The sequence below is a fragment of the Seriola dumerili genome, unplaced genomic scaffold, assembly GCF_002260705.1.
Source record: "Seriola dumerili isolate Sdu_G_001 unplaced genomic scaffold, Sdu_1.0 BDQW01000432.1, whole genome shotgun sequence".
Lineage (NCBI taxonomy): Eukaryota > Metazoa > Chordata > Actinopteri > Carangiformes > Carangidae > Seriola > Seriola dumerili.
The window spans coordinates 1,371,892-1,396,779 of record NW_019174687.1 but is presented as its reverse complement, the minus strand read 5'-3'; the positions used below and the strand labels follow the sequence as shown (position 1 = coordinate 1,396,779).

General features: G+C 41.0%; 1 protein-coding gene across 1 annotated transcript in view; it reads right to left on the bottom strand.

Moving 5' to 3' along the window:
• Window positions 1-9,615: 9,615 nt before the first annotated feature.
• LOC111233936 (ADAMTS-like protein 2) overlaps window positions 9,616-24,888 on the bottom strand; it is a 38,609-nt gene continuing 23,336 nt past the window's right edge. Inside the window, exons 11-21 of the mRNA XM_022761866.1 lie at window positions 22,429-22,606; window positions 22,243-22,317; window positions 21,136-21,236; window positions 20,708-20,834; window positions 18,931-19,144; window positions 18,093-18,248; window positions 17,830-18,000; window positions 17,547-17,723; window positions 16,848-17,001; window positions 16,476-16,671; window positions 9,616-9,630 (exon numbers count right to left, since the gene is read on the bottom strand). Coding sequence (XP_022617587.1) covers window positions 16,523-16,671; window positions 16,848-17,001; window positions 17,547-17,723; window positions 17,830-18,000; window positions 18,093-18,248; window positions 18,931-19,144; window positions 20,708-20,834; window positions 21,136-21,236; window positions 22,243-22,317; window positions 22,429-22,606 — 1,502 coding nt within the window. The 3' untranslated portion in view covers window positions 9,616-9,630; window positions 16,476-16,522. The remainder of the gene's footprint in view (window positions 9,631-16,475; window positions 16,672-16,847; window positions 17,002-17,546; window positions 17,724-17,829; window positions 18,001-18,092; window positions 18,249-18,930; window positions 19,145-20,707; window positions 20,835-21,135; window positions 21,237-22,242; window positions 22,318-22,428; window positions 22,607-24,888) is intronic.

Sequence of the window (24,888 nt, the reverse complement as noted above, 5' to 3'; positions counted from 1 at the left end):
TCCCTGAGCTTTATGTCAGAGGAGATAAGCAAACACGCCAAACTAAAGTAGAACTATCGAACTATAGACCAATTTATCTCCTTCCACAATTCTAAAAAATATGATACAAATTTGTTTTGTTCTGGTAAAAACCTTGAGCAGCTTCTGGATACAGTGGAAGCAGAATTAGATACTTTAAAACGATGGTTTAACATCAGCAAGTTGTCATAAAATGTAAATAAAATTAAATATATCATCGAAAAAACAATAATCAAGCACAAATTATGATAGATAATACTGAAATAGAGTATATGAGAACAAATTTTCGGGAGTTGTCATAGATTACAAACTATGATGGAAACCACATTAATTATATTAAAACCAAAATATCAAAGTCCATCGCATATTGAACAAAACAAAAGACATTCTTAACCTAAATTCATTACATACATTGTATCGTTCTTTCATACTTCCATACATCACTTACTGTCTGGAGGTTTGGGGAAAAACATAGAGCAATCACAAATCCGATTTTCTTCTTATGGCACACTGACAAATTATTCATAAATTCACAGGCACTCAAATTTAGAGAACTTGTAGAATTTAAAATAGCATCACTGATGTACAGAGCGCAGAACAGGATGTTACCAGACTGTATCCAGCTTGTTTCAAATAAGGGAATCGCTGTCCTCATTGACCTGTTCTCCAGTCTTAAGCACGTTTTAACAGCATATTTTGTAGAACCCGGTTGTTTGAACTATTTCCTTTAAACTGGAGTAAGTACTTTAGTCATCGCACACCTGGATTTTAACCTGACAGAGAAACTGCAGCCCAGTGAAACGTCTGTGTGAGTTCTCTGACCCATCTCTGAGCAGATTGCTACATTTTCTATCAATGCCATCACCCACCTCGCCCCTGGACTGCTCTGGATGCCTTTGGCAGATTAAAAAAAAAATAGCCAAACTCAAAGGTAGGATCTGCAAACTCTATCGGATCCACGAGGATGAGCTGGACTCGCTGCCTGCAGAAGCCTCCTGCATTCCCAACAACACTACCATGCTTCCCTGGTGTGGTCCATCTGCCACCACAGAGCCGGTGCCGCTGGTCAGCACACCGACCCACGAGGACGTCCGCTGGCCTAGCATCGGAGCCAACCCCAAGGCACAGATCTGTTCCACACCCGCTCCTTCAGATCCCTGGACTGCCATTCAGGGGGACAAGAAGTGAGGCAAAAACTCCTCCCGCAATATTACTCCACCACCGGGGTCCATCCACTTGAGTAAGAAGTTTGATGTGCCGGGGAGGCTGGAGCAGCATCTGTCCACTGTCTGCACGGAGCTCACGGCCAGTCCAGAACTGCGGCCCACAAGGTCGACCGATCCCGGCTCTAGTCTCTGTCAAGGCAGTTAAATTCATGGGGTGGCAAGAGGGTGGCAAGAGGGTGGCATGGAGACTTTAAAGGGTGGCTGAAGTATGTATGGCTGATTTAAAAACAAACAATCACATATATGAATATTTGATTGGAAAAGCCCCCAAATGAAGATATTTTAAGATTTTTAGCTGAAAATAGAGCTACTGCACTATTAGACCAGTAGGGGCCAAAAATCTATGCAAATATTGCTGCAAAAATTATGCTAAACAACAATCAAGTCTCATTTGTATTGTCATGCGATCGCATAAAAAAATTAGTCATTTCCATTCAGCTCTCAATTATAAGCCCAACTTCAGTGCAATAATCACGTGATGAAGCGTGGTCGTGGTAAACACAGCAAATGGCCTCTGGTGAAAAACCTTCTGCCTCATCTTCATCTCACGTCACCATCGTCAGGACACTGACAGGTTCAGACATGACTGACAGTGGAGGAGTTCGCTGTGATTGGTTTTTCCCCTGTGATGTGACATTTTCAAAATAATAGAAAATATATTCCCCTCACTAAACGCTCTGCTTCAAGTACTTCATAGAAATGTAGTGGAGTCAAAAGAACAATATTTGTCTTTCAAATGTAGTGGAGTCAAAGTCATAAGTTTAGTAAGTAAGTTATAAATACAAATACTTAAGTACAGTAGTCAAGTAAATGTGATTGCATCACTTATACTTCAAATTTACTTTACTTTAAATTTGAAAATATGGTGAAATGGGCGCCCTGGTATATTTGTATATATCAGCTGAATAACTATAGGGCTGCCACTAAAGACTATTTTTCTAACGATTAATCTATCGACTATTTTATCGAATAGTCTATTAATCTAAACAATTAATTTTCCTCCAGAAAATCAAACTGACACTGGCATGATCAATAATCCCAGATTCAGGCCTAAAACTTTTTCTCAAACACTTATTCAGTGTAAACGCTCAGGCAGCAGCAGATGACTATGACTTCATGAGAGTTTTTATCAGTTACAAGGATAAAATATATTAAAAAGCTCTGTCTACCATAGTTGTATACGCAGGCTGCAAAGTGCCTGACTGGAATTAATTGGTTGTTTTTGGTACAGTTCTCACCTGGGAGCTGATTCACCTGGCAGCCTAAAGATGTTCTTTAATTTCATAGTTTTATCATATATTATCACCATATAACATATTTTACCCCTCCCCTTTTACAAATGTCACACATTTACTCAGAGTAGAATTTTACTGACTTACTTAGTACTTTTATCTGAGAACATTTTCACACAGTAATTTTACTACTACTGTAGTAAAATGTCTTTTCAGTAACAGTAGTGAGTGACTGTTCATGTACTGAAATGCTGATGTCAGTGTGGTGTCTCATCTCCAGTGTCTGGAGTTTCTGTTGCTAATAGAGTTTATTGCTGCTCTGTCTGCACAGTTAACATTGTTAACACTACTTGCTGTACGTTTAAACATACACTAGTTATGCTCCAGCTGCTTTGGCGATTTTCATCAATTCAGCAGTTGTTCACATGCTCTTTGGAGCTGCTAGTTACTTATATTAGTTTAGCAGTTAGCGCTAGCTTCTCTCTCTCTCTGTCTCTCGCTCGGTGTGTCTTGAACCAACACATGAACTTGTTCATCAGAGTGTGGTGTTGCTGTAACTTCAGTGTAGAGGATTGTGATGTTTATTACATCTTCATTGATGTCCGCTGTCTTGAGGCACACAGCTCCGCTTGCTAACCGAAGCTACTCTTGTCTTTCCCCACCTGTGTGCACAGCAGCCTTCATTGTTTTAGTCCATTATTCGTGACAATGTTACCAATCGGATGGTGCTGTGGGTGGGACACTGCGTCACGTTTGTTGAGTTTACTGTACGTAGATTACACAGCCTGCATCTCCCTCCCATCCTCACAACTTCTCACATAGCGGTCTAGACTGTTTTGATTTTATGTTTAACTCTTTATCGATGCTATCAAGCATTCAGCCACATTTGCTAGCTAGCAAACACAGTATATGGACTGGACTGTCCTTGCAGAGAGTACACCAAGTATCACCTCATTCCTTTGCTGTGTGGCCTGTCAACTGGATCCCTTGAGATCGCGGCTCCTGTTGGGGTTATGAGCGCAACCCATAGAACCAAGGGGTCTCTGGGGGGCGTCATCTCATGCTGCATTCACTTGCACTTCATCAGAGTTTTACTCTTGTAAACGTCCGACTGGCCACAACTTTTTATTGATACACTTTTGAATTAGTCTGTCCAAAACTGGGGTGGCAAATAAATTTTTTGGGTGACAACTGCCACCGTATGCCACCCCGGTAGATCTGATTCTGGATCAGAGGTTTATTGATACAAATGAAACTGATCAGACATAAGTTCATAGATATAGATGAAAAAGATCAGATAGAAGTTTATTGATACAGATAAAACTGATCAGAGAGGCAGTTGACTGCCCCTCTGTATCCCATCCCAGCTGCTGAACATCAATTTGAACATCTGATTGTGTTGGCCCCCTGCCACACCCCAAAAGTGGTAGTAATCTTTTGCTGACAGTGATGTGTCAGGTAGTCATGTTACCTGTGACACCGGTGACACGCTTGGTTTCAGACAGCAGTTGTATCAGGCAAATAAGATGGGAAGAGAAAATGTGCAGGCTGCTCATATGAAGAGTCTCTATGATCAGCGTGGTGAACACCATGAGTTTAGTCCTGGTGAGGAAGTTCTGGCAGTTATACCTTAAATTGGCTCTTCCATCCAGGCTGAGTTTTCTGGCCCTTACACAGTGGTTCGAAAACAGCCAGACTTGATCTTAACCCGTGACAGGAAGAAGTCAGTTGCTTAAGCCCTATTTTGCTCGCTTTCCTGTATCTTGTTCTTTGCATATCTCTGTTGCTGCAGCTGCTTCAGTGGATTGTTCATCCCCACCAGTAACTGGAGTGCTGTGATAACTAGTTCAGACTACCTGCAGTCTATATTCAAACACTCACTTAAAACTACATTTAATCCAGTTTTTAAATGTTACAGTATTTTCATCCTCACTGAAATATCACATCATCTATAATATGACAGCTCTGGCAGGACTGTTCATCAGTGAGACCAATAAGAACATGTCTCTTCATGGATCAGATTTTTTTTGTATTTACAGTGATGAATGCACAGTAAATGTTTCAGTGTAGAGGAACTGATTGACACATTGTCCGCAGAGTCTTGTGTTATAAAGACAGACAGACCTGAGTTTAATTTGAGCTGAGGATGAAGCCTCCGTGTGTAATCTGAATGTCAGAGATCTGTCTCCGTCCTCATACTGACGACCGATCATAAAAGAGGTCACATTCAAGAAGACAGGTCTTGTCTCGTCGGGATTTAACCTTCTTCCAATGTAAAATTTATGGAATGAATGTCTCCAATCTGCACTTTGATAAAGACAGTATGAATGAGGAAATGACGCGCCGTGTCAGAAGCTTCTTAAATCGCAGCAGGAGGAGACAGACAGAAACGCAGGGTTCATGCCAGCGAGCAGGTTAGCTTCACAGAGTAACTTACCATGGTAACTGTTTAACAGGTTAGCTTCACAGAGTAACTTACCATGGTAACTGTTTAGCAGGTTAGCTTCACAGAGTAACTTACCATGGTAACTGTTTAGCAGGTTAGCTTCACAGAGTAAGTAACAGAAAACCCAGTTTCCTTCATCTCAGTGTTAAACTGCTTGCTGAAATAGACCACTGGACTCTGTGTCTTGTGGTGATGATGACCCTCAGGTTCTGGTCATGAAGTCTTCTCTTGGTCACTGACATGGAAACGTGTTGCCTACATCGTCCTCGACTTGCTGTGCAGTTTTTCTTTACCATGCACATTGTTTCTGCTCATCCTCAGGTGAACAACTCATTTGCCATTTTATACTTTTCCTTTGTTGATGTTGACAAACCAACAGCCTCTGACATCTCTGATGGATGTTTGAGCTTCATTATTGTATTATTCACGTGCATCGTCATCTCTTTACACAACTGACTCTTTACACAGCTCCACCTCAGTCTATATGGCATCTCTCGGTCAGCTCGCTTTCACTTTGCATATGAGCAGTTTCCTCTGCAGAGAGGCGTTCGTTCTCTCCATTATTCTTTTACATCATTATTTTGTTAAGTTAAGTTGAACCTGGTTAAAGAATTTACATCAACTAACACAGGCAACACAACATTCTCAGTAAAGTTTTTTATTTTCAACTTCACCAAAAACGTTAGAATTATTTTTGTTTCCATTTTCACCAACAACAGCCGGAACAGTCAGTTACTGTATATGGATACATGTTCTGCAAGAGGTGTGTGTGTGTGTGTGTGTGTGTGTGTCAGCAGTAGGCAGACAGACCCAGCAGATTGATGAAGAGCAGAGCTGAGGAGGAGACGACCTGAAGAAAAAGAGAGAGAAAGTTGTCAGGCAGAGCTTTGACATGAAGCTGTCTGCTGCTTCTGCTCCACACTCTGAAAATGCCACATCAAAGTTTAGTGAAACATCTCATCTAACAGGATTCTTAAAACAAGATCAGTGCTGTTTCTCACACGCTGCACCTGTACAGATCTTTGCCATCTCATTGGCTATCATAGATCAATCACTTTAGTCCACACTCAAATATTTCATTAACTATTCAATTGCCACAAATTGTTGCACAGACATCCGTGGTCCCCAGACAAGGGGGTCCAGGGCTGGTAGAGGAGGTTGGCGGTTTCATCCCTGGTTCCCCTGAACCCAGGTTGCATCAGGGGAGACGTCCAGTGATGACACCCTGACTTTTCCTCTAGTGCCACCATGAGGTCGATGTTTTTGGTTCTGAGGGAAATGTTTTGTCTGAAATAGACTGCTGCGAAAGTTTACTCTACGGCCACCAGTTTTTAGGTTTTCAGTTATCTGCTGAAATATGTCAACACCTACTGGATGTTTTGGGTTAAAATGTGGTTCTCTATTTACTTCTCATGTGACTTCTCATCTAGCGCCATCATCAGGACACATACCTGCAGAACTACAGACAGTCACCTCAGCCTCAGCTGATTCTCATCAGCGGTATCAGCGGTGGTGTCACTGTAATCAGTTCATCCTGGAGTCCAAGTGAACATTTTTGCCAAATTCTAAGAAGTTCCTTCAAGGCGTTATTGAGATATCGTGTTCTCAGGACCAAAACTGTGTTTTACGAGGTCACCACGCCTGTGACCTTTGACCTATGACCCCCAAAATCTAATCAGTTTATTCCTTGAGTCCTAGTGAATGTTTGTGCAAAATCTGAAGAAGTTTCGTCCAGGTGTTACTGAGATATCATGTCAATGAGACCGGAACAGAAGGATGGATGGACAGACAGACAACCTGAATACAATGAGCCTCCGGCTCTGACTGTTGCTGACGCGGAGGAATAAAAATGAATCAGTTGTTGGAAAACTAACAATGTTTACAGTATGTTGAAACCATTTTCATGCCTGAGTGGAACAAACAGTGTAGCAACAACAAATGCTGATTAAGACAAGTGACATTTACAGTCTGTCATAGTCTATACAGATAATCCAGCTCATCCTCTGAACAGTCAGTCAGTCAGTCAGTCAGTCAGTCAGTGAATCAGTCAGTACTCACTCCAGCTGCAGAGTTTCCACTGGTGTCCAGTCTCAGAGAGCTGCTGTTCAGCTGAACCCAGAATGTTGTGTAGTCCTGGACCAGAGTGGCACTGTCAACAACACCATCATCATCATCGTCATCATCATCATTAACAACAACAAGGACATGAAGACTGAGTGTGCGTGTGTGTGTGTGTGTGTGTGTGTGTGTGTGTGTAACTCTGTCTACCTGAAGTAGATATCTCTGTAGTTACTGTTGCTAGGTGCCTCCCAGGTCAGCTGGACCTTCTTCCTCTTGGCTCCTGATGCCTGACTAACAGTTGAGTTCTACAAACACACGTGCATCCATTAAGCTCAGCAGTACAGTGTTTTGTTAAAGCTCCATATTTTCCTCTTCTCCTGTGTTTTATTTGAAATGTTGAAGATATATTTGTGATTTTAGGAACCAAAAACCATCTCAGTGTAGTTTTACATCTCCTCTCTCAGGCTTCTCTCTGGAGCTCTAGTAACAACAGGTTGGTGAGCCAATCAGAAGAGAGGAGACTCTGAGCCTCTCTTCTGATTGGCTGACTGTTTTCTAAGTGATCCAATAAAAATATAGCAGACTTCAGGTAAACACTCAGAGAAACCAAATCCTGCAAGGTTGGATGGTGGGTCCAGGTGGGCGGGGCTTGGGGCATGGCTGAGAGCAGTGACTGCTTTGTTGTGACATCACAAAGTTCCAGAAGTCCTGACGGCTGGTTTTAAGGCTCAGTTTCTGAATACAGGCTGTGTGCATTTCTCTGTGGACTGAGGCTTTGATACTTTCACAGTATTAATATACAGTGGCAAGAAGAAGTATGTGAGCCCTTTGGAATGACCTGGTTTTCTGCACTGACTTGTTATAAAATGTGATCTGATCTTCACCTAAGTCACAAACGTAGACAAACACAGTGTCTCTAAACTAATACAACACAAACTATTATAATATTTTACATATTTATTGATGACAGCCATTACACATTCACAGTGATGGAAACAGTAAGTGAACCCATGAATTTAATGATTGGTTGAACCTCATTTAGCTCCAATAGCCTCAAACAAGATCTTCCAGTAGCTGCTGATCAGACCTGCTCAGTGTTCAGGAAGAAGTCTGGACTGTTCTTCTTTAAAGAACTGCTTCAGCTCAGACATTTCTTAGGATAACTGGTTTGCATGTTTCTCTTCAGCTCAGTCCACAGCATCTCTACTGGATTCAGGTCTGGGTTCTGACTGGACCACTCCAGAAGGTGGATTTTCTTTGTCTGAAGTCAGTCTGTAGTCGATGTTCTTGGATATTTAGGGTCATTGTTCTGCTGCATCACTCAGCTTCTCCTGAGCCTCAGCAGGTGGACAGCCAGTCTGACATTATCCTGGAAGAGACCTGGATAAACTTCATAAATGAATGCAGTGCCCTTCCTACTCCACACGTAGAGCGGCATGTTTTCCCCCAATGATTCAACCTTAGTTTCATCAGTCCATAAAAGGTTTTCCCAGTAGCATTGTGGAGTGTAACGGTGCTCTTTGACAGACTCCAGGGGGGCAACAGTGTGGTGTCTGTGACAGGACACCATGCCCCATGCAACCATGTCCCATGATGTGTGTGAGGTAGAACGGAGAACAGAGATGTGAACCAGTTCCACTGATTCCTTTCAGCCTTCAGCTGTGACTCTGAGCTTCTTGGTTACTGAGCGTCTGCGTTGTGCTTTTGGAGTCGTCTCAGCTGGACGTCACTTCTAGGGAGAGTAGCCACAGACCTGAATCTCCATCTGTGGACAGTTTGTCTGACTGAGGACTGATGAAGATCTAATGACTCTGTGACCCTTTCAGCTTCATGCAAATCGACGACTCTTCTGAGATCTCTTTTTCTGTGAAGCATGCTTCACATCAGCTGATGCTTGTTGTGAACAGCAAACATTTGAGTGTTTTTTTATAAGTTAAAGTGTCTCTAACCCAAACCTCCAATCTGGTTTCATTGACTGGACTCCAGGTTTGATAACTCCTGACTCCAGCTAGCTTTATCGAATGCCATCAGCTCAGGGCTTCACATACAGTTTTCAGTCTACATTGTGATAGTTTGAATGATGATATAATGATTTGTGTGTTATTATTAAAATAGATTGTGTTTGTTCATAATCGTAACTTGGATGAAGGTCTGATCATATTTAAGGACAAATGTATACATACATGGAGGTCATTCTAAAGGGTTCACTTATTTTTTATATGTTTGCTATTACTGTTAATATTGTCATATTTAGTGAGCAAAGACACAGCAGAGATGTAACACTGACACATACCTCCATGTTTTTACAGCGCAGTGCAGTGAACAGGGTGGAGTTAATGTTGGTGAACTTTCCTACAGGCCACAGCAGAGCTGGAAACAGAAACACAAAGTTCATCCACACAGGTGCTGGGACTAAATCTTTATCCTTTAAAACCTTCCAAAAATACAAAAAGCTATAAATAATAAGTTGCCATGATGAATCTGAGCCTTCTCTATGACAAAGAAAAACCTTCAGACACACATGACAAATAAACATGTACACACTCACACACATTTAAGGGTTTTGTACCTTGTCCCTCTCTGCTCCTGGCCTGTAAAAGGAAACCCTGGAACTCTGTGGAGCTGTTGTTCACCACCTCCACCGTCACTGCAGGAGACAATTAGAGAGAGATTCATGGTTTTATCACACAGGCTCAGTGGAGAAGCTGTGAGGATAAACTGGGGTTGGAAAGGGGTAATATGGGAGAGGTGAGTGTTGGTGGAGAGAGAAGGGGGGAGAGGGGAGGATTTCTCTGTATGTGCAACTAGTGTGAAAAAGCTGCTCAGCTGGAATGTGTTAATGACGTCTCATGCTGGAGGAGAAAGTAGAGGGATGCAGGGAGTCTGAGGGTAAGAGTGAGGTCAAAGTAAATTCCTCCAAACATGACTTGTGACCTCTGAACTGTTATTCAACGCCCCTGAGACAAGGAGAGTTAGAGGGGAGTAGAGATTGAAGAGAAGAGACAGAGCACCGAGAGAAAGAATAATGCTGGGGGAGAGAGAATAATTACATACAGAACAGGAATCACCTCCTGGTGGTCGTCTGCCTCCTCCACTCAGACTAGTTTCAGGTTACATCCCTGTTTATCCAGAGTCAAATAAAATATGAACCATCTGTGTGACATTTTGTCATAATTGCTGTGAAGTCTTGAGTGATGGCTAAAAAGTGTTTTCTGAGGTCACACTGACCGCGACCTTTGACCCCCAAAATCTAATCAGTTTCTCCTTGAGTCAAGGTGAACATTTGTCAAAATCGGAAGAAATTCCCTCAAGGTGTTACAGAGATATTGTGTTCTCAAGTCCAAAACCACATTTTTTGAGGTCACCACGACCTTGACCTTTCACCACCAACATCTAATCAGTTCATTCTTGAGTCCTAGTGAATGTTTGTGCCAGATTTGAAGAAATTCCATCAGGGTGTCACTGAGATATCGTGTCCATGACAATGAGATGGACAGACAAGCCAAAAACAAAATGTAGTAAAAATAAAACATTCAGAAGTACAAAGAGTGAGCACATTTACATAAAGCAGGTTGTTCATTAGAATCCTTTAATATTTTTGCATTAGAAACATTCAGTCCATGGGAACAACGCAGCACGGATGTACCTGTAATGACGCCACCAGGCCTGTAGGTGGGACTAGAGGTGGACAGTGTGAATGGTGGGCTACTGGTGGAAGGGGCAAAGGGCGGGTGCACTGGCATCATGTTGCCACAGGAGAACACCACCGAGCCGTTGGGGAAACACACACATTCTTCCACACAGCACACACACATCAGCACGAGCAGTGACACAGAGGCTTTGAGAGGCATCTGGAACAGACGGGACACAGCAGAGCCAGATGTTAGTCTCACAGAGGAACAGCACGTTATCACTGTAACACCAGGAACAGGAAGGAGGGACACAAATGAAATGAGACCCTTGGAGACCTGCAGTGATGGGCTTTGTAGAAAACAATAATGGAAGAATTTCCCAAGAATGTAATAAGTCCCAGAAATGCACATACACAGGCTCATGGACATGCAACCCCATCTGGGTTTTATTGAGCAGGCCATCATTGTTTCCCCACACAGTCAGTGATATCAAATGCTCCAGAGTCCCAGTCTGGGTCTGATAGCTCATTAAACTATGTTTAAATCTACAGTGGAAATAATAAAGGATAACTATTCCATAGTTTTCCTCTTGTAAACAAATCCTTTAAAGATGCATCAGTCCATTTCTCAGTCCTCTCTAACTTCATGAACCTGTTTGTGGCTCTCAGCTTATTGGTTCCTATTGAAGATGTAAATCTTTAAAAAAAATATATATCAAGTTTCATTTTTAAAATGTGTTTACTGCTCTAATAATTATCCCCATCATTTAATTATGTTTGTTCTGTACTGTTTCAGATTAACTTTGTGACCTCTGTGTGAATAACTGTTTGGTTGGGGCCTTTGCCACATTTCAGATGTTTAAAACTTGTTAACAGTTCCACCACTCAGATTATTTTATTTATCTATTATTTCACAAAACGCAAAAATTAAAGAAAAGTAATAAAGAAGAATGTATCAGAAGCTTTTATCTTCTTTATTCACCTCACGACCTCTCAGATTCATCTGATGACCATTACAAGGGGACTGAACCCTAGGTTAGAAAACCACTGGACTAGTAAAGCAACTTTTGCTGCTTGACTACCTGTAACTTTAACTCATACTACTTTTGTATTTCAAATGCACATATTTTAATGTGGTAGAGGATTTTTACGCTTCTGCACTGGTACCTTTACCAAAATAAAGGATCTGAGAACTTCTTCCACTACTACCCAGTGCAACTGTGTGTCTCATTGATACGGTTTTAATAATAATTAAATAATGAAGTTCCTAACCTACGCCAGAGTATTAGGGCCATATTGAGGAAAAAAAAGTCTGAAACTTTGAGAATAAAGTCATAATATTATGAGAATAAAGTTGTTATTTTAGGTTGCATGTTTTTTTAGAGGGGAAATATCAGAAGCTTTAAAATGAGGAACATGGAGCATCCTGTAAAGTTCTACTTTAGCAGGTTTCACTGATAAGGAGAAACTTCATCTTTTGGCTCATCATCATCATCATCATCATCATCATCATCATCATCATCATCCGGACACTGAAAAGACTGAAGACACTGAGTCTGTTCTATTGTTAGACAAACAGCAGCTGCCAGAAGCAGCTCATGCTGCACTGACTGTCCTTTCACCTGTTTGATTGGTTGATGTAATATTAAATAAATTTCAGATTTCTTTCTTCTCCTCAATGTGGGTCTAATACTTCGCGTACAACTACATTAAAGTTACTTCAAGAAAAAAAATAAATTAAAAACTTCAGTGGGTCAACAATTCAGACTGCAAGATTTTTTGATCAACATGATTATGACAATTTGAATGTGATGCAATAACATGGCCATTAGTGATTTATACTCACACAACTACTCATAATGTCACTACCTTTGAAAATGTGTAACAGTTTAGATTTCTGATTTGCATTTTCTTGTCACTTTTACAAAGTTTGTATGCGAAATCAATTAAATATAAATTCTTGAATTTAAAAGAATCATCTGTTATGTTACCAAGTGTCATAATTAATTTAATTAGTTAATTAGTTTCCCCTACTCTCACTGCAAATGTCTGTCCAAAAGTGAAAGTGCTCACCTTCTACCTGGAGCTGCTTTTCTTCTCCTGGTCTGGAATCCTCTGTAGCTACAAAAGACTGAACTATTCCTGTATCTGAAGATGAAATGAAGTGAAACCACCTTGATGTCCTCTCACCAGCCGTCTGGAAGCCAAAGACCCACACTGCTTTGTGGAGACCAGTTCAGATGTAGTAATTGGTGTGCGTTCATGTGTGTGATTTGGTTTCACCAAGGAGTCATCCACTGGGATCCCAACTCTTGTAACCATGACAATGCTAGTTGATAATGCTGGGGTGAGAGGGGTGAGTATTCTGAACAACACAATGGTCAATAATGACACTCTCACATACACACAGAGGAAACAGATCATGTTTCTGATGATAGCTTAATGTACACAGCTCCGCTCTCTTATTCATTCAAACCAGTATGTACCTTTATATCTCTATGTTTGGTTCCCATTCATTTCCAGCTTGAATTACCACTGTTAAGTTGGTAACCACTGAAACTTAAGCTTTTCACTTTGCTCGGGTGCTTGATTTTCAGGTTTTCAAAAGGTTATTTTAAAGTCTCCACAACCTGGAGCTTTCTTCAGGAACTAGTTAACATGCGAGGGTCAGTCCAGTCAGAGGTCAAACACAGGTGCTCATCACAAACAGCCGGTCTTTTATTCTTTATGTGTGATACAGTAAACAAAATCAACAGCAGCAGCTCTGTGGGCAGAATAACAACAGGTAAACAACACTTTGGGAGACACAGACAGTCTTGTTTACACAGTGTATTGAATAGATGAGTTTGGCCCCAACAGTCTTCACTGGCACCCACAGCACCACATTCCTACTCCCCAGCTACTTCTGTGTTGTGCTGTGTTTGTACTATTCTTATATTTTCAAGCAGAAACTCCAGTGATGTATTTTCCATTTAGTTCTTACTTAAAAACCTCCTAAGATGAAAATCAAGTGTTTAATCATGTTAACATCTATATGATGTTTTTATATAATACAGACATATGATGAGTGAAATAATCATCAACACCATGACTGATGATGAGTGTTTCCATCTTGAACTGCAGTGAACCAATGACAGTCTCATAAAAAAGTTAAGAAAAACCTAAGGAACCAATCCTGTCAACTTATGGGGACGGGGCTAAATAAACCTGAAACCTTGTCAGTACAAAGAGAGAGAGATGATATTTCCTCCTCTACCCATCTTGATACTCTCTGCTCTGTCACCTGTTCACCTGGAGCAAGCAGGTGGTGGGCGGGGCACGAGGCCTTATCCAGCTTTCTCAATCAGGAAGTAAGAGCAGATGAGCTTCAGACCCAGTTTAATGTGTGAAAACCAAGTTCAACTAAATATGAATCAAAGCAGAGGATTTTACAGAGTTTAAAACATGTCTGGAGAGGAACTTTAAGCCGTCACATCTGAAGTATCTACAGGAGTGTAACAGGTTCTGAGAAGTTCATGCACCTGCAGATGCATCAACTTTTCAAATTATTTCGATTGCTCTTAAGAAAATGTGTGTCATATTGTGCTGTTTTTCCCAGAGAGATATGGGAAGATAAACATCAGATTTATCTTTGTTGCCTGATACTGTCTGAAAGCTCATTAAAGATACACAAAGACACATACATACAGAGCCACCTGGGTTTTGCTCCTGTTACTGTAAATGATGAGAATGAGACTTTTGAGATGCTGCACAAGTCCAGGCCCACAGCAGCCCTGATCTATAATTACTTCTGTTTCTACATGTGTCAAACACGTTAAATGTTTAAATAGGTTTTTTGAAGATTTGCTTCATTTTTGACAGATGTTGCTATGCTAGCAGTTTCCCACTATCTCCAGTCTTTGTGCTAAGCTAGGCTAAAAATATCCTGGATCTCTCTATTCCAGACACGCAGTGGTGAAACTGATGTTGATCTTCTCATGTGACTCTGAGTAAAACAATAAACAAGCAACTTCAACCTTTTATGTAAAAGTGGAGTTAAGTTATTCATGTTTGTTGGACTGCAGCCAGACTTGTGCCTCTACAGAGATACACATACATGTTTGTGAACCTGGGCAGTGATGTGTGGTATGGGAAACCACAGGCTGTTGCAGAGGAACCACATCTCCCAAACCTCAACAACGTAAACATTATACAAGTACAACACACAGGCAGAAAAAAAAACAGAGAAAGAAAATGCCACGTTTGTCTGTGAATGACCCCTGTGCACGTTCTCTGTTTCAGCCTTTGTTTGTTGTCAGTGTTAGCATCTGTGACCCAGCTACTGTTGGTCTATGTTAACATAACCATTACTGCTGTTAGATTTTCAGAGATATTCTTTGAATGCATTTAAAAACAAAAGTATTAAATGACTTCTGTCAGCTACTGTTGTGTTTAGTCCAGTTGCCATTGACTGGTGCCTGGCTGGATGTCGCAGTAGTTTAGATGCTACATCCAGGTTCACTGCTACATGAATTTCCCCTAGGGGATAAATAAAGAATCTATCTATCTATCTATCTATCTATCTGTGCACACCTACTGGACGTATAAAAAACAGGACTGAACCAAGGCTGAGGGGGTAGGCCGCACTATTTCGCTGGGGCTGGTTTCATAAAGACAGATTTTAACTGAGTCTAAATTCATCCATTGCACAAAGCAGTTTAGTTCTTGACCATTTAAGACTTTTTTCAATATAAAAAAATTGGCCGACTGAAGAACCTCATTCAATCCATCAGCCACATTTACCCAGCAGAACATGTTTGTCTACTGGAACAATTCAACTGTTACAAGGACGTTTTACATGAAGAGTAAAACAATGAAAAAAAACAACTGATTTGGTCTCTAAAAACTAATTCCCTTCTCTTTGCTCTCTCCATAACAATGTTAGCAAAAATTACAAGCCATGTTTTCCTGTTTTTTGTTGTTGAATGTTACTGGACAGTGTAGTCCATTGTAACATTGGTTTTAGGCATAGTTAGCCTGGGGGTGAGGTGTTTTTCTTAAAATGAGTCAGTCTTTATTTTTGTGAAACAGTCTGACTGACATCAGACTGATCTATGAGCAGAATGAGGACTGGACCAACACTACAGAGCAGTCTGAGATATCTGTGTAAACCAGCCCCTGGTCTAGTCTGTCTTGGTCTGTTTCCACACTAATGACAAAGATGCCTTAGGTCTTTCATGTACTTTGTATACATATAAGTGAAACATAGCACCTCGAGAAGAAGTGAGGGAATGGACAGATTTTAGACATATAGACGGAGTTACTTTGAGTGATGGAGATAGGAATGGACGGATATGAGTCCTAAAAATGGTGAGAAGGGTGGAAATATAGAAGCAACAAACACTGGAGGAAGGATATTTTTCAAAAGACTGGTTACATCTTCTGTTAGGTGAACAGATGAACAGACATCCCAGTGAATCTTCACATTGTCTGGGGAGGAGGTTGTCAGTGAATAGATTTAGTAGCACACTGGCTAAATGGTCAGAGGAAGTAGGCTAAAGCCTTGTACGTTGTGTCAGTGCTTTAGGTAAATGTCCAGTTGTAAAATAGTGACACAAAGCAGGAAGTGGGCTCTGTCTATCCATCTGTCTCTTTTTGCACTAGGAGGTAATTATGATCAATTGATCTTTAGTAGTGATGATGCTACTTCCTTAAAAGAGGTGTGAGGGACCAAGAGTAAAAGGATAACAGTGACAAGTAGAAGGCAGTGACCACAGGTTGACCTCTGACATCAGTGATAATGTAACAGTAACAAGGTAAATGTTCATACGTTGCTAGCAACAGGCGTTTGTGTGGTAAGAATGTGGTGTGACTTTTGGTACCAGTGGTTGGTGCTGAGGAGTCGAGGTGAGAGGTTACAGTGAAGACTTCAGGATCTTGGTGCCTTACAGGACTGGCAGCAGGCCTTTCTGTAGTACCAATGGGAACACAGCTTCACCTTTAGCACCAGGGCACAGTTGGCTGTTGGCTTGTCCTGGCAGGAGTCGTCTACTGCCACTGATTCTGCCGGGGCTGCCACTGGATATACACACAGAGGCCATGAAAATTATGAATTAATTCATTAGGGCACAGCAGAAAAACAACAGTCACAGTGACGCATCTACAGTTCGTTTATCCTCTACTGACAGAGCTGAAAGTGCACTGAAATGTTGCATCAGCTGCAGGAAATGTGCATGCTGCGTTTGTTTTTGTACCTGGTGCGTCTGTCGGACAGCTCTGGATTTCACAGCTCTGTCTGGCTTCTGGCTTGAGGGCAGAGTCGCAGCTGTGGCCCCTGGTTACAAGCTCCTCCCCCTGGTAACACTTGACTTCTCGAACCTGGACACCACTCCCGCAGGTCTTACTGCACTGAGGGGGCAAGAGGGAACAGAACTTTTCATTTTCCTCTACATACTATCAGTTCAAATACAGCCGGACACACAAAACAAGATATAACTGACATTAAAAAAAAGAGTGCAGAATCACACACTGACAGTTTTTAAAAAATAATTATTAATCTTTAGTTTTTTATTTTCATGTAGAATGAGAAGAAAATATCTGATGATACAACCTGAATATTATTCAGTCTTTTATTTATACAGTTGAATAGTTTTATGTTGTGAAATGTGATTTAAATCTTTATTAATATGACTCTAAATATTCAGGAACAATAACAGCTGCTTTATATGATGTAGTCTGTTTAAATTCACTGATAATATTAACAACATAAATCTTGACATTAAAACAACTTTCTGTTTAAATTTATGAAGCTGCGGTAAACAAGCCATTTTCACAAAGAGACAGTTTGAGAGGATTTATGAGGGGACAGTCATTTATACAAATAGCCCACCATGGTTTTAGATCTCTATGATAGTGAAGTGGCTGGTGATGCGTCAGTGTGTAGGCCGAGTTACCTGGGACCAGGATGTGGTGAACCATTTGGAGCAAGGTCTCTGGAAGCAAGAGGAGCTGGTCTCTGGTTTGTTGCTTTGGTCACAGCTACTGTCTGGAAACTCTTTGAACACACCACTTTCCAGCCCAGCACACACCACCTGACGCTGCCGCACACCGCGGCCACACGTAGCATTACACTGACACACCCACAAACAACAAAAAAACTTAACACATCTGTGTGGACTGACTCCCACTGCGATCCCCCCAACCCCCAACCACCACCACTAGCCAAAATTTGTTTACCTGTTGCCATTCCTGTTCAACCCAGTGGGGGGCACAGTTTCTGTCACCACAGGGATAGATGGCCAGTGGGCGCAGTGATTGGTCACACTGCTCCTCTGACATCACTATCCCACCTGACGATCGACATGTCACCGCACGCACCATCCTCCCCTCTCCACACACACCTGAGCACTGGCACATCAACACATTTTTAAGTTCAATGTAAAACTGATGTTGTCGATTTCATAAACTAATTTCATAAACAACTGTGTTGTTAAACTCACAGGTCCCCAGTCAGAAACTGTCCATCTTCTGTCGCAGGGAGGGCCCTCACATTCCTGACTCTCTATTGGCTGAGACGACTTGTTACATAGTCTCATTTCCATGGAGCAACGAACCTCCCGAGTTCGAACACCCCGAGAGCCGGAACGTGCCGAGCACTGACACACACACACACACACATACAAATTTGAAATCTGTTATAGGCGTGGAGTACTGTTACAACTCCTTTTCAGTGTTTCACTGGTACTTTATCATTTATGCTTTGGCCATTTAGAAATCAACTTCATGAGATATTGCTCCATTCATTTGTGTTTTCATGGCAGGGGTAATTCTCTCTTTGAATCTCAAACTTGCCACCGTGGAGGGGTTTGTGTAATCTAGTGTTCCAGGGAACAGCGCTGTGAGGAATCAGGCTCTGGGTGTGTTAACTAATGTTTGGCAAATTCTGTCTCAAGAAGACTGTGTTTGATTTGAGACGATTTAAGAGCAATGGAGCTCAGCTGGGTGCAGCCTGAAAATGTAAAGTGGGACCACCCCTGGACTCATCAACGATCATGTAGGGGGGTCACGTAGCTAGGAGTCAGTTGCAAGGGTCTGTGTCAGGGCCAGGTGTAGTGTAGTCAGCAATGTTTTGTATTGGTACATTTTAGAAAACAATGCTCTCAGTTCACCAGCTAATATTTCTTCCATCCTCACATATAGTCCCAAGATTTTTGTAGTGATCAAAATAATGAAACTGTTTATACATGCAGTCAGGACCTGTATTCAAACACAATGAATACACCAGCAATGAAGATGGTCAACATCACAACATCAGAAACATTGCACTTGTTTTATTACCTCTGACCACTCAGACACCTCCCACTGTGGTCCACAGCTCTGGCCAAGGCAGACCTTTCTATTGGCTGGTTTATGCAGGTCATGTGACAGACACAGCGAATCGTAGACAGAGGAGTCGAGACCGGGTGACAGCATCTTCCAGCAGCGCACGGTGCGGTACTGAACACCCTCACCACAGGTTCGAGAGCACTCACTCCAGCCACTGGTCTCCCACCTGAGGAGGAAGTGGAAAGATGGTGGAGTTGGCAAAGTTCCAGTCAAAGTTTATAAAGCTTCAGGTTTATTAAATCAGTAAAGTACCATTTTACTCACATTCAGAGATGTCACACTTCCTTCCAGCAATAGTTTATATTTTTACCTCAATATGAAATTCTTGTTTGAATCTTTTGGAACATTTTAAAACCAGTATGTCCAGAATTTCGATTGGTTCTTGTTTGTAGAAAAATTACGCCAGTGAAACTTAATAGTCTACTGATTGTTGTTGCATTCAGCCCATTCATCTTCGTGTCCCCAAGACAGTAAGTCTAGTATCAGCTGGTTTCATTCTAGTGTCAGCTGGTTTCAATCTAGTACCAGCTGGTTTCAGTCTAGTATCAGCTGGTCCAGTATCAGCTGATTTCAGTCTAGTGTCAGCTGGTTTCAGTCTAGTATCAGTTGGTCTAGTATCAGCTGGTTTCAGTCTAGTATCAGCTGGTTTCAGTGTAGTGTCAGCTGGTTTCAGTCTAGTATCAGTTGGTCTAGTATCAGCTGGTTTCAGTCTAGTATCAGCTGGTTTCAGTGTAGTGTCAGCTGGTTTCAGTGTAGTGTCAGCTGGTTTCAGTCTAATGTCAGCTGGTTTCAGTCTAGTATCAACTGGTTTCAGTCTAGTGTCAGTTGGTTTCAGTCTAGTATCAGCTAGTTACTCTATGCATCAGCTAGTTCTTCCGCTCTTCTTCTCTTCCGTCCTCCTCTCTGTACTGACATATACAGTATTTTAATTCAGCTGAATTCACTTTAAAGCTGTTCTCATTGACATGTTTTTCTGTTTGTGTTTTCCTGGCTGTTCACACCAGACGTCGTGTCCACTTTAACCCTGCTTCTACGGAAAGTAGCTATGGGTTTATCAAAAAGTCACTAAATTCGGCACTAGGTGCTTTTTTGAAAATTCTAAATGCCTAAATCTATGGACAAAGTTCTCAACATTGCAGACTGTGAACGCCCCCTAATAGAACCTGTCTGTGCCAATGTAACTCAATAACTCAACTCTATCAGTTTGTCCCGGACACTGGCATTGACAGGGCTGGCCTTGCTGTTGCGGTCCAAGCCATCAAGAAAATAAAAACAAACTACAGATAACTGAAAAAACTGTAGGTCTGCATGACCTTTTAAAATAATGGAGATAAAATTCAAAATCTTACAGGAATTTGATTTGAAATACGTAATTCTAATCAATTGATTTAACTAACTTCTCAACTCAACTAACTTCCAAACATGCAGATAGTTTTTGAATCTCAACTGCAAGTTTTGAAAGTGGTGAAAACAAAAATCTCAGGCCTATTCTTTGATTTGTGCTTTGATTAGTTTTATTTAGTTTTCTCTCAATACTTGAGAAATTTGACTACATAAATTCAGATGGTGTCTTCCTCTGGTGCTTTTCTGATCTGCCACACAATTTAGTGATCACTTTTTCGCCATATGTAAATGAAGCTTTGCTAAACTGTTAAGACTTTGGCAAATGTTACTATGTGTAGTTTGTGTCAGTTGGTCAGTTAGTAGGTTAAATTAGTAAAGGCAGTACCTTGGAGGACATTCCTTCCCAGTGCAGAACTCGTGTGTGGGCTCTGGCCTGGTCACAGAGTCACAGTAACTGTCATCCACTTCAGTACCATCATACCGAACACACAAGGCGTAGCTAGTGGTGATACCTGGTCACACACACACACACACACACACACACACACACACACACACACACACAGTGTGTACACAGAGTACAGACAGAGATCAACAACAGATATCTGTATGCTCTACACTGCATGTATAGAACTATGTTTGGACTGTGGTTGGCTGAGGACGCCTGATATGTGATTTAACATCCAGTCAAACACAAATATTTTCTGAGGCAATGGAAGAACAATTTTCACAAGTTGCTTTATCAAAGATTTGAAATTCAATAAATGTGGGTCTTATAATATTGTTACCTGTATATTGAAGATATGAGTTTACCTGTTGTACAGGTGGAGCTGCATGGAGCGTAAGCAGAAACCTTCCAGCGATACATGTCTGCCAGACTAATATCTGGTTCCAGACCCACATCGAAGTCATTGCTAGAGAGAGACAGAGACAAAGACAGGCAAGCAGTTTTGAAACCTGATGTATTTCATAAAAACCTATTAAAGTATCAATTATTTTGCTTACACAACAAGAGGAATTTAATGTTAATGTTAATGAAGTTTAATTTAAAAAAAATAGGATAGTAGCTTCTACACAGTCATTAAAACAGTGTGGATAAGACTGATCTTAATGATAACGTAGCCCTCATTCAGTGTGTTCATATGCACTTAAGTAACCAGATTACTCAGAGAAATATGGGTAATTGGGAATTGGTAATATATGATTATGCTGTCTGTAAATCTGTATATACATGCACAGCAACAGTGCAGATCTTTTTCTCATAGTGCAGATGTGCAAACACGGGGTGTCGTGTGGCGTAGTGGTCTAAGCAGGCGCCCCGTGTGTAGAGGCTACAGTCCTCGCTGCAGTTGGCCCCGGCTCGAGTCCCGCATCGGACAGCCTTTGCTGCATGTCATTCCCCCTCTCTCTGCCTCCCCATTTCCTGTCTCTCTACTGTACTATCAAATAAATGCATAAAAAGCCCAAAAAATATACTTAAAAAAAAAAAAAATTCAACAAACAGTCAAATGTTCAGCATGGAGATTTAACACTTCTGGAGGTTAGTTTGTGTTTGTTCTAGTTAGACTTCAAAATGAATTACTTTAAACACAAAGGCACATCACTCTGTAAAATGGTCTCTCCTTTCATCCTACCGCTTCACTTTTCTGTCTGCAGTCTTTTGTTATGCACATGCACACTTATAAAAAGCCCTTTAGAAACCCGGTCAACCATGTACAATTTAAGAAATGAACTTACTGGAAAAGCCAACTGTGACCTGGTTACTTACGTGCATGTAAAAGCACTGATTACGAATAATAAGCACAGGGTAAATGAATGATGATCAGGATTATGACAGTGTAATTAGCACTAAATATTCATGCTTATGAACATCATGTAGCATAAATGAGTAGTGAACAACATACAGCTGTTCCCTCCTACCTCTCTGTGTTGGCTGCCTGAACTGCAGACACCTGCTGCAGCTGCACCAAGATGGCAGTGTGTGTGTCTGGGTGTCTGCCAGGTTCTGTTTCTATGTGTATGACAGAGTGTGTGTCAGTAACCGTGAGCATGTCTGGGTGTAATTCCAACTGTGTGTCTGTGTGTGTGTCTGTGTCTGTGGAGGACACTGTCTCCATGTGTGTTTCTGCTGGTGACTGTGGATCAGTGAGTGTGTGTTTAACAGAGTATGCGTTTGACTCTGTGAAGGAGTGTGTGTTTGAGGTAGTCTGGTTGTAGTGTAGGTCCTCCAGCAGGAGATAGGGGGCCTCTTCAGGCAGGGCTGCAGAATGAATACTTTGACTACCTGTGAATGGACATAAACAATGACCTTAGGGTTTTAACACATCCTGAGATATTTGACATGAACTAATGCAAACCAGTGACATAAAAAATGTTATTTAAGAGATTAAGCTAAACTGATTTATTTTCTTTTTTAATAATTACTAAGATAAAATCATGTTTTATTTATCATTGCTGGTAATTTTTATAATCTCTTTATATGGGGTCAAAGGTCTAATACAGATACACAATGGCAAGCTGGAGTTGCTGGTGCCAAGTGAGTTGTATATTTTATTCTTTCCAGATCTGAGCAATGCACTGGCGAAAAAGCTTGCCACATTCAACACTGTCAGGACCAAGTTACACAAAAAGGCAATCAAGTTCTCTCTCCACTACCCTGTGGTGCTCTGTGTCACCCATTAGCAAGTGGAGGGTAAATTCAATAATGCAGAGGATGCAGAGAGTTTCTTCAATCAACACCTGGCTAGCAATGTGTAATTATGGCTATCAACTCCCTGGACGGACATAAACGGCAACATAGCAAGACTTAGGACGTGGCATCACTGGAAATGTGATGCACTTGGATAAATGGACTGAACTGCACAACAGGATTTTACATCTTTTCCTGGACATGACCATTTCATTCAAGCTACATTGCTGGTCCCAGGTGTACTTTCATATGTTTGGCTTTTAACAGTCCTGTCAAATTCCAGCCTCCTGTTCATATGGATGGATGCAACTCATTTGTCTTCACATATGCTGGGACTTGGTTATTATCTGACTTGAAAATGGCTTTTACTTCTTGACAGCCTCTGGTTTATGTGCTCAATGGGGAATGATGTCTTTACATTTAGTCTATAGCCTGAGCAAACCAGTTAAAGCATCTTTACGCTTTGAAATCTTTTAAATTCATAGCCTATGTTTAACTTTTCATCTGTTTTGTCATTACTAAATGCATCTATGTGTTGGTTCAGTTATGAATACCAACTGGCTATTCATGTTAATTTAGTGTTAACTCATTCATACACATAATGTGGGGAAATAATAGAAAAATGTTTCATTTACTGATTGCCAAATGGTACGTACAATTAGAGTGATCTTTTGGAAAAAGATGTTTGTTAAAAGAACAAGGATTTTCTCTGACCTAAAAGATCTTAACACTGACATAATTTCCTACAAGAGACTCACTACTGACCATTAATGACTAAGTCGACCTTGGATAGGCTCAATCTTTTGCTCTAAGTTTAATACTAAAAGGAGAGGCACAGCAGTATTGATTAAGAAAAATGTTCCTTTTACTCCTGCACAAATTATTTGTAATAATCATGACGATGAAGACTTCATGAAGAAGCTTCTTTCTTCATTACCCAAACTGCACTCTCATTATTTGATACTTGGGGGTAATATAAACACTGTAATAAACCCTCTCCTTGATAAACCAAACCCCAAAGATGCAACTCCCTCTAAAATAGCACAGTCTTTTATTACAATTCATGAATCATTACAGAGACCCATAGCGATTTCTACACCTGGCAGATAAACAGTTATCTTTTTTTTTGCATATTCATAAGTCTCACTCTCGCATTGATTATTTTTTCATAGATAAAGCACTTCTTCTTGTTCCTCTTCTTCAGTGACCTCCATTGAATACCTGGTGAGGGTACCATTCTCCTTTATCTTTAGGCCTGAATTTCAAGTCCCACCCTAAAAAATTCCATCCTTGGAGACTTGACCCTACACTTTTTTCAGACTTCTACAGTGTTATCACTCAGTCTGTAGATTTGTTTGTAGAAACCAACAGAACTAATGACACTAGCCCTAGCTTACTTTGGGAGACTCTTAAAGCGGTCTTTAGAGGGAAGATAATTTCATATTCTGCACATGTTAATAAGAAGAGAAAAGAATGAAAACAAGAGATACTAAAATCAATAGCTGATGTAGATAAATGTGACACATTGGCTCCAACAGCAGAACTGTACAAAGAAAAACTTGAATTGCAGACAGAATTTAATCTCATATCCAGAAAGGAGGCAAAGAAATTATATTATAACACAAGCTATTTTATACGAACATGGAGAAAAAGCAGGCCGTTTCCTTGCACACTAGCTAAAGGGTAGACTGGCTTCACAATTGATAACTCAAATAGACAACACCTCAGGTCAAATAATTACTGACTCAGTTGGGATCAATGACACCTTCAGGACCTTTTCCTTTTCGACTCTGAGTCACGAATGACAGCTCTGAAGTGCTCAATTTCCATTCAAATATAAACATAACACATTTGTTGATTGGAAAGACAAAATGATC